The sequence below is a fragment of the Macaca thibetana genome, chromosome 12, assembly GCF_024542745.1.
Source record: "Macaca thibetana thibetana isolate TM-01 chromosome 12, ASM2454274v1, whole genome shotgun sequence".
Classification (NCBI taxonomy): domain Eukaryota; kingdom Metazoa; phylum Chordata; class Mammalia; order Primates; family Cercopithecidae; genus Macaca; species Macaca thibetana.
In genome coordinates, this window is record NC_065589.1 from 117,795,965 (window position 1) to 117,805,679 (window position 9,715).

The following is a 9,715-nucleotide window of genomic DNA, read 5'->3' on the forward strand; positions in this document are numbered from 1 at the left end:
GGCAGGGCTGGCCCAAGAGGCTGGCGGTGGGAGGCGGGGGCAGGAGGCCACGCTCCGCCTCCGACGTCCCCGATTCCCCAATATCCTAGGAAAGCCAGGATGACCTCCCATCGTGCTTCTGCCTTGAGTCTAGCCCGTTGCGAGGGAACAGGCCACGGCTCCGTGTCCTGTGGGCATTGTCATGCGGCCCCAGACCCGGGTGGGGGCGTGAAGAAGGCCAGGGGAGCGCACTGCACTTGGGGCCCTGGACGGGTCTGAAAGTCAGGTTTCCACTGACAGTGTCCCTTGTCAGGTGGCCTGAGAACGGTGACCCTAGAACCATCCTTTATCGGGTTGTGTGACGAGCGTGGCGCAGTTGCCTCGCTGGGCCTCCCACCCAGCCCGTGTGATACAGGTGTTACTGTCCCTTCACAGAAGAGGAGGTTGGGGCTAGGAAAGGTGAGGACTCTATCCAAGGTCACTCTTGCAAAGCTGACAGTGGCTGAGCCTGAGTGGAACCCGGGTCTGAGTGAAGCCAAAGTTTGTCAGCTGGCGAAAGTGGGTATTGCCGGGGAGTGGGGGTGGGGTACTGTAGACCCTGCCAGCCCCGCAAGCCCTGAGGCTCAGTGGCCTCCGGGCCGCGCGCCTGGGATACCGCACAATCGGGGAGTTCCTCCTGGCCCAGCAGAGGCAGCTGCTGGCCAGGCCTCCAGCGGCTACTGCCTTCCCGCCCTCCAGCCCGCAGGGCCCACTCCTGGGCCAGTGCGACGGCGGCCCAGGGCGCTAGGTGAGGGCACTGCAGCCCGGGAGCGGCAGCCGCCGGCGGAGCCTGCCTCTAGCGTCCCAGGCCGCGCCGCACCACCCTCGCCTCGCCAGGCTCGGCCGCGAGGGAGCGCCCCGGGAGGGCCGGGGGCGGCCACGGCGGCGGGAGTCGCCTCTGCCGGTTGGGGAGGGCGGCGGCTGGGACAGGCGCAGGGCCTGCGCGGCCGCGGGGAGGGGGCGGTGGGCCGGGAGGAGCGCCCGGATCCAGCGCCCGGAGCCCGTCGGTGCCGCTGGCCGCCTAACTGGGCAAGGGTCCGGGGCGCCCACGTGGTGGGAAAGTTTCGAGGTAGCAAAAGTAGCCGGGCATTGCGGGGGGTGGGAGGGGAGGGGAGGGGAGAGGGCCGGGTCGCCCCTCCTTCTCGCGAAGGCAGAAAGGAAAAAAGCGGTGGGAAGCGGGGGTGAGCGCGGGGAGCGAGCAGCCCCAACCTGAACAGATTCCGCCTTCCCCTCCTCCCCCCACCCCGGGAAGCCCGAGCGGGGAGGCACGGACCGTCTCCTCTCGCACGGGCAGGACGACACCCTCCCTCCCCCCCTTTTTTCTGCCAACGTCTATCTCAACGCGCGCGCACATACGGAGATTGTGCGGCTTTTTTCCCCCTTGGGAGAAAAAACGGGGAGAGTAAAAGAAGAGAGGGCAAAGAGAAGAACTCCTCCTTGGCGAGCTCCGCACTCCGTACCGCGGCTCGGCGCGGGGACGCCGCCGCCGCCCGCCCGCTCTCTCCCGGCCCTGCGGCGGGTGCCAGTGCGAGCGCGAGCGAGGGCACCGCACCCGGGGACGCTGCGAGACTTTTCGGCGCTCGAGCCGACCTCGCGGCCGCCGCGGCAGGCAGAAGAGACAGGGGCGAGAAGGGCCCTGCCTCCTCCTCGCCTTCCTCGCCCGGAGCCCCGCGCCCGGCCGGGCCGCGCAGGCAGGCGGAGGGAAGGAAGGAGGGAGGCTGCGAGGAGGCGGGCGGAGCAGAGGCCACGGCGAAGCGCGCTGCGGCCGCCCGCCCGCCCGTGGATGCGACGCCCAGGGAGCCTGGAGACAACTTTGCCGTGTGACGCGCCGGGAGGACTGCAGGGCCCGCGGCCGAGGGCTCGGCGCCGCCTGTGAGCGGGCCCGCGCGGCCGGCTCTCCCGGGCACCGCGCTTGCTCCGCGCCACTGCCCGCCGGCCCGCGGCGAGGACGACCTGCCCGTCTCCGCCGCCGGCGGCCCTTCCCGGCGCGAGGCAGTGAGGGCGAGGCGCTCAGGTGCTAGCGCGGGGCCCCGCCGCAGCGCCCGCCGCAGCGCCGCGCCAAGCCGCGCCCGGCTCCGCTCCGGGGGGCTCCAGCGCCTTCGCTTCCGTCTCGGCCAAGTTGCGTGGACCTGCTCTTTCGCCACCTTCCCCGGCCGCCGGCCGAACCGCCGCTCCCACTGCCGCTGCTTTCGCTTCACCCGAGCCGGGGCTGCGGGGCCCCCGACGCGGAGAGGATGGGGAGAAGGCTGCAGATGCCGAGGCGCCCCGAGACGCCCGTGCAGCAGTGACCCGCGACCTCCGCCTCGTCCGGCGCGCCCCTCGGGCCCCCGGGGCCCTCGGCGCCCCTTCCCCGCCGCGCGGGAACCCCCGCGGCCCGGCCGGCCCCCTCCCCCTGTGAGCCGGCGGCGGCCCTCCCGGCAGGCGGGCGGGCGGAGGCCCGGGCGGGGGCGGGGCGGGGCGGCGCGCCCGGAGCCCGGAGCCCGGCCCTGCGCTCGGCTCGGCTCGCCTCGCGGCGGGCGCCCTCGTCGCCAGCGGCGCACCATGGACGGGCTGCCCGGTCGGGCGCTGGGGGCCGCCTGCCTTCTGCTGCTGGCGGCCGGCTGGCTGGGGCCTGAGGCCTGGGGCTCACCCACGCCCCCGCCGTCGCCTGCCGCGCCGCCGCCACCCCCGCCACCCGGAGCTCCGGGCGGCTCGCAGGACACCTGTACGTCGTGCGGCGGCTTCCGGCGGCCGGAGGAGCTCGGCCGAGTGGACGGCGACTTCCTGGAGGCGGTGAAGCGGCACATCTTGAGCCGCCTGCAGATGCGGGGCCGGCCCAACATCACGCACGCCGTGCCCAAGGCCGCCATGGTCACGGCCCTGCGCAAACTGCACGCGGGCAAGGTGCGCGAGGACGGCCGCGTGGAGATCCCGCACCTCGACGGCCACGCCAGCCCGGGCGCCGACGGCCAGGAGCGCGTTTCCGAAATCATCAGCTTCGCCGAGACAGGTGGGTCCGGTCCTCCGGCTGTCTGCCGCGGTCCCCGCTCGCTCCCGCTTTCCCTCTCCTTGCCAGCTCCGGCTGCTGCTGCCGCCGCCGCCGCCGCCGCAGCCCGCGCGCCCTGGGGGCAGCCCGGACTCCCGGGAGGGCTCCTTCGGCCGTGGCCCTGCGCGCTCCGCCCGGGTTGCAGTCCTCTTCCCCCAGGCCGCAGACCCCCTTCCTGGTGCCTCAACCCCCCGCCGCCGAGCGCCTGGCCCTCCACCCCTGCTCTCCGGAATCGGGCCCCAGCGCCTCTGGGCGCGCGTCCCCCTCCCGGCAGATGCGCGCGGCCCTGGCTCTGCGGGCACTTGGTTGGTGATTGCTTAATGTTTTTGTTTCCCACGATCGGAGTGTAGGCTCAGCAGTGTGGATGGAGATGTGTGTGCTTGTTGATATACGTGGGCCGGAGGAGAGAGAGAGTATGTGTGTGTCTGTGTGTGTGTCTGTGTGTGTGTGTGTGTGTGCCTGCGTGAGAGGCCCCTGGGGCCGCTTCCATCACCGGCGGCGTGGGCTTGCCAGGATTGCTGAAGCCTCGCTGGGGAGAGCTAGGCAACCTCTCTTCCGATTGTGTGGGCACTGGAATCGGGCGGAAGGCAGGCTTCTCAACAGGTCCATCATTTACACAGAGAAAGCCGCGGCTCGGGGACAGCCCCGTGCCTTTCGGCTTGCCTGGCAGCTGCAGCAGACCCCTCGCCCGAGAGGCGCAGAGTCGTAGTTAACAAAGGGTATGGCTCCTTTCTGGAATCCGCACCCCCCCCACTCGGCCCCAGATTGCAAATCTCTAACACTGTCTAAATATAAAAATCAGGGAGAGAAAAATCTTTCGGAACTTTAAAAGAAGAAGAAAAATGTGCCCGCGCCAAAATGCTGCAAGTGCTTTCGACTCCGCTGTCCTTTTCAGGACTTGAATGAGCCAGGCTGGCTTTTGTGCCTGGAGCTCGGCCCCATTTGTGCCGAGGGGACTGCGGAGAAGGTCGCAGAGGGGGAAGCCCCGGTGCAGTCAGGGCGGGGGCAAGCGGGGAGCCTGGGTGGGGGGAGCGGTTGTGCCCCTGACTGTAAATGCCCCCCACCCCCCCAGGCAGCAGGCAGCCTGGGGATGAAAAGGGATGAAAAGTTTTGCATGGCCGGGTGTGGAGAAAAGCAGAGACAATCGGGGCTGGTTTGTGCTTAGAAAGAAATGCATTGCCGTTTTAGCTGTCCACTAAAGTGAGTCAGGGAAAGCTCGCCATGCAATTAGAGGGCTCGGATTAAAAGGTGCTTTGGGGCCCAGAGTTAGAAATGTGATTCTGGAAGGTCGAGGAGGCCTTTTGGTCCCGGTGGCACAAAATGACAGCGGGGGCTGTTATATTTCTGGTCCGTTTCACGGAGCCAGCTCTTTGACTTATAAATAACAGATTCAGGTCACAGGCAGCTCGTCCAAGACCAGCTTTTAAGGCTGCAGTTTCCCCCATTTCAAAGTCAGATGTCAGTGTTATTAGAGGAGCCAGGCGAGGCCTGAGGTGTAGGGGCTTGGGAGGGGCATGGTAGGAGGTTTGATAAAACCAGCCCTGACCACAGAGTTTCGTTATTTGTTCTTCCTGGAAAAAAAAAAAAAAAAAAAAAAAAAAAAAGGAAAGGAAAACGTAGATTGTCAGAGGGAAGGGTCACTGAAATGTAGGATGAGAGGGGAGTCATCTCTTGATTGGCACAGCCTCCTTCTTGTTGAGCTGAATTATTGAGAAAATTAACAAGCTAGTTCCCCTACTCCTTGGAGATTTTGAACGTGCCATTAACGGGGAGCCAGAGTCTTGTCAAAGGATTGGACCTCAAGTTTTAAGGCTGAATGTCCTGTCCCTTGAAACTACTCGGAAATAAGGGCTAGGCTCTGCAGCCTGCAAAGCACGCGTTCCTATGTCAGAAACCTGAGCAGAGCCTGCTTGTTTGCAGTGGAGGTTCCACTGGGGGTTGGATCAGATCATACTTAGGTAAACACTGGAAAGAGGCAGTAGGTGGCTCAGCTTGATTTTGCAATGCACTAAGTTAACCAAAAAAAAAAAAGAAAAAAAGAAAAAGCCCTACTAAAACCACCCACCCCAAAATCCTCCCTGCGATCCTGGTTTTGTTTTTCAGATTTCACAGATACCCATAACAACTTGTTAAGATCTTGGCCCCCTGACAAGTTCTTCTGTTGTGCTTTGAGGCCTGACAGCCTGTCTCCAGGGAGCCCTGGCCTGGGAGAGGTGAGGCAGGATTTGATAGGCCCGGACCCTCCAGCCCTAACCTGGTCCGGGTTTCTCAATGGGAAATGATTTTCTCTGCCTCTCCCAGGTTACAGTCAGAGGCCCTGGCCCCAAGAACGGTATTTCTGGTCAATAACGTTTTCCAGCTGTGTGGCGAGTTGCATTCCAGCATCCTGCAGCAGAGTGCGTTTCCCCCATTGCCTCGTGTTCCCCTTGAATTAACTTGGCTCGCTCTTCCCCTTTTCCGCAGATGGCCTCGCCTCCTCCCGGGTCCGCCTATACTTCTTCATCTCCAATGAAGGCAACCAGAACCTGTTTGTGGTCCAGGCCAGCTTATGGCTTTACCTGAAACTCCTGCCCTACGTCCTGGAGAAGGGCAGCCGGCGGAAGGTGCGGGTCAAAGTGTACTTCCAGGAGCAGGGCCATGGTGACAGGTGGAACATGGTGGAGAAGAGGGTGGACCTCAAGCGCAGCGGCTGGCATACCTTCCCGCTCACGGAGGCCATCCAGGCCTTGTTTGAGCGGGGCGAGCGGCGGCTCAACCTAGACGTGCAGTGTGACAGCTGCCAGGAGCTGGCCGTGGTGCCGGTGTTCGTGGACCCAGGCGAAGAGTCGCACCGGCCCTTCGTGGTGGTGCAGGCTCGGCTGGGCGACAGCAGGCACCGCATTCGCAAGCGAGGCCTGGAGTGCGATGGCCGGACGAACCTCTGTTGCAGGCAACAGTTCTTCATTGACTTCCGCCTCATCGGCTGGAATGACTGGATCATCGCACCCACCGGCTACTACGGGAACTACTGTGAGGGCAGCTGCCCAGCCTACCTGGCAGGGGTCCCCGGCTCCGCCTCCTCCTTCCACACAGCTGTGGTGAACCAGTACCGCATGCGGGGCCTGAACCCCGGCGCGGTGAACTCCTGCTGCATCCCCACCAAGCTGAGTACCATGTCCATGCTATACTTTGATGATGAGTACAACATCGTCAAGCGGGACGTGCCCAACATGATTGTGGAGGAGTGCGGCTGCGCCTGACAGTGCAAGGCAGGGGCACGGTGCTGGGGCACGGAGGACAGTCCCGGGTGGGCTTCTTCCAGCCCCTGCGGGAACGGGGGTACACGGTGGGTTGAGCACAGTCATTCTGTTGGGCTGTGGAGATAGTGCCAGGGTGCGGCCTGAGATACTTTTCTACAACTTCATAGAGCAACCAGTCAAAACCAGAGCGAGAACCCTCAACTGACATGAAATACTTTAAAATGCACACGTAGCCACGCACAGCCAGACGCATCCTGCCACCCACACAGCAGCCTCCAGGATACCAGCAAATGGATGCGGTGACAAATGGCAGCTTAGCTACAAATGCCTGTCAGTCGGAGAGAATGGGGTGAGCAGCCACCATTCCCACCAGCTGGCCCGGCCACTCTGAATTGCGCCTTCCGAGCACACATAAAAGCACAAAGACAGAGACACAGAGAGAGAGAGAGAGCGAGCCACGGAGAGGAAAAGCAGATGCAGGGGTGGGGAGCGCAGCCAGGCGGAGGCTGCGTGTGCCCCGTGGCTTTTACCAGGCCTGCTCTGCCTGGCTCGATGTCTGCTGCTTCCCCAGCCTGGGATCCTTCGTGCTCCAAGGCCCGGGGAGCCTGTCCTTCCATGCCCTTGTCGAGGGAAACAGACCCAGAAAGGACACAACCCGTCAGAGACCTGGGAGCAGGGGCAATGACCGTGTTTGACTGTTTGTCGCTTGGGCCTCTGACATGACTTATGTGTGTGTTTGTTTTTGGGGTGGGGAGGGAGGGAGAGAAGAGGGGGCTAAATTTGATGCTTTAACTGATCTCCAACAGTCAACAGGTCATCCTTGCCAGTTGTATAACTGAAAAAGGACTTTTCTACCAGGTATGACCTTTTAAGTGAAAATCTGAATTATTCTAAATGGAAAGAAAAAAAGTTGCAATCTGTGCCCTTCACTGGGGACATTCCTCTAGGACTGGTTTGGGGAGGGGTGGGAATGACCCCTAGGCAAGGGGATGAGACTGCAGGAGGAAATGACGGGGAGGAGGCACTCTTGAACTGCTGAAGGTGAGGGGTGTCCCCTCAGCAGAGGCTAAGGGAGGGGAGCAGCCTAGTTGGTCTTGGAGAGATGAGGAAGGCTTTCAGCTAATTTGCAGAAGTTGCCCATGTGGGCCCCAGCCATCAGGGCCCGCCATGGACGTGGCCCCTGCCCACTCACCTGCCCGCCCGCCCGCCCGCCCGCATAGCACTTGCAGACCTGCCTGAACGCACATGACATAGCACTTGCCGATCTGCGTGTGTCCAGAAGTGGTCCTTGGCCGAGCACCGAACTCGCTCGCCCTCTAGATGTCCAAGTGCCACGTGAACTATGCAATTTAAAGGGTTGACCCACACTAGACGAAACTGGACTCGTACGACTCTTTTTATATTTTTTATACTTGAAATGAAATCCTTTGCTTCTTTTTTAAGCGAATGATTGCTTTTAATGTTTGCACTGATTTAGTTGCATGATTAGTCAGAAACTGCCATTTGAAAAAAGAAGTTATTTTTATAGCAGCAAAAAAAAAAAAATGAATACAGTTAAATGTATTATACATAATTTTGGAACCAAAGAGGCCAACAGATCAGTTTTAATTTTATTAGACGGTGAGGCCATCTGAGATGAGGTAGACGTTCTGAACAGTCCCTTGAGTGGCCTGCCAATGTTTCAGGGTATGAATGGATTTTGTTTATTCGGTTTGATGTGTCTTTTCCATCCTTACGCACCCAGAAGGTAGAGTAAAAATGACTATGATAGAATGCAGGTGTGTATCCTTAAATCCCATCTTTATGTTTATTTAATAAAGCTCCCCTTAGGTTCTGTTTCATAATAATTTAAAACCAAACAATTTTCCCATAGACTTGCTGTTAAAGTATTTTACGTTTGTGTACAGTTTAAGAAAATAAAAGATTGAGTGCCACGGGCCTCCTGCCTTGAGTGATGTCTGGGGCAGGGAGGCCTGGGGTGGAGGTGGGCAGGTGGGAGGAGGGCCAGTCCAGGTGTCCAGGTTGGATGCCAGCAGCCTCCACGGCCTGCTCCTGGCATCTCTGCGTCCTTGCCATGAAATGTATGTCGGACAGAGATTCCAGGAAAAATGGCAGAAGATCAAAATGAAGGACAATTAGCAAATTCCTGAATTACACATTATAAATGTTTACCCTTCTAGTCCCAAGATCGCTTCTGTTTCACCAAGGCCACATCCATTACCATTTGAAAGTGCTGGATAAGCCCCCATTGAAGATGGAAATATAAAACCCTGAAGGCTGAAGTCCAGCTAACCTCTGCTCACCTCTATTTAGAGGTGACTGGGGCCCACAAGAGGCTTGGTCTCTTGGGATAGAAGGGTAGGCAGAGTCAGGCCGTGAGTGTGTGAATGAACCGGTCCTGAGGGGGTTTCCCAGTGTAGAGTGGTAGTAGGGGCGGTGTAGTAATAATGGCCCACCGCGCAGGTATAACTGGGATATTTGCTGAGTCCTGCTGTTACCATGCAGCGTCGCGTCTTTGTGGAAAGTGGCTTTGTCTGCATTTTCCAGAGTTTGAAAATCTGAGGCTTAGAGAGTTCAGAGCCTGCCTGAGGTCACACAGCCCGGACAGGGACCCTGGGTGTTTGAGCCCACCCGTTTCCTTGGAGGACTGCAGCCCTGTGCCCTTGCCTCCATCTGAGGCCCTGCAGGGCTGCTGGGACTCTACCCTGGGGTTCAGGTAGCATATGATCTTCCCAGACAATCTCAGGACATTCGAGCACATGGCACTTTAGAGATCATCTAACCTCATCAAAGTAGTGGGAAACTGAGAGAGGCCCAGACAGCTGGAGGGGCATAGCTCAATCGGCACAGCCAGCTGGTGGCAAGAGGCAGCCTTCTAGCCTTTTCTTTTTCCATTCTTTGCCCAACCAAGGGAGCTACTGCCCTGCCAGGCTTTCAGCCTGAGGGGGAGACTGGTCATCTGTGAAGCTGTGAGACAATATTACTGTAATTCATAGGGGCAAAGAAGAAAGTGTCATAAAGGCAGGTCTGGCCTGTGCATTTCAGGCAGTGAGTCTGTCTCTGCCCTCTGCTCTGCGGGGGTGCTGGGCCTAACTGCTGGTGGCACTAGGCCCTCAGCCCAGCCCTGCCTTCCCCCTGCCCCGGGACTTTTTACAGGTAGTGGCCAGGAGATGCAATGTGAGTCACTGAGGTGCTTCTGCTGTTTGGACATTGAGCACCTACCAAAGCCCTTCTGGGCTGAGCATCACAGGATGGCCCCGTGCGTCTCGAAGTAGCCCCAGGAAGGGCCTGGGGACCCCAGGGGCACAAGGCCTTGGGGCTGGCTGACCTGGTCCCTGAGTGACTCTGCTGCCCTATGGGGTCTGGCCCCTGGGGGCACTGGTGGGCAGCAGTTCCTGTTGCTGAGAGAGGCAGCGAGGACAGGCACTGGTCT

At 60.3% G+C, this 9,715-nt stretch overlaps 1 protein-coding gene across 1 annotated transcript; it reads left to right on the top strand.

Annotated features, from left to right (window-relative positions):
* Positions 1-2,508: 2,508 nt before the first annotated feature.
* INHBB (inhibin subunit beta B) lies at positions 2,509-8,221 on the top strand. Its single transcript, XM_050752714.1, has 2 exons — positions 2,509-3,007; positions 5,507-8,221. The coding sequence occupies exons 1-2, from the start codon at positions 2,560-2,562 to the stop codon at positions 6,280-6,282; spliced, it is 1,224 nt and encodes a 407-aa protein (XP_050608671.1). The 5' UTR covers positions 2,509-2,559; the 3' UTR covers positions 6,283-8,221.
* The last annotated feature ends 1,494 nt before the right edge of the window (positions 8,222-9,715 follow it).

Coding starts and splice junctions, on each gene's coding strand:
- INHBB (XM_050752714.1), top strand. CDS start 2,560: ATGGACGGGCTGCCCGGTCGGGCGCTGGGGGCCGCCTGCCTTCTGCTG. Junction 3,008..5,506: donor CATCAGCTTCGCCGAGACAG/GTGGGTCCGGTC, acceptor CCTTTTCCGCAG/ATGGCCTCGCCTCCTCCCGG.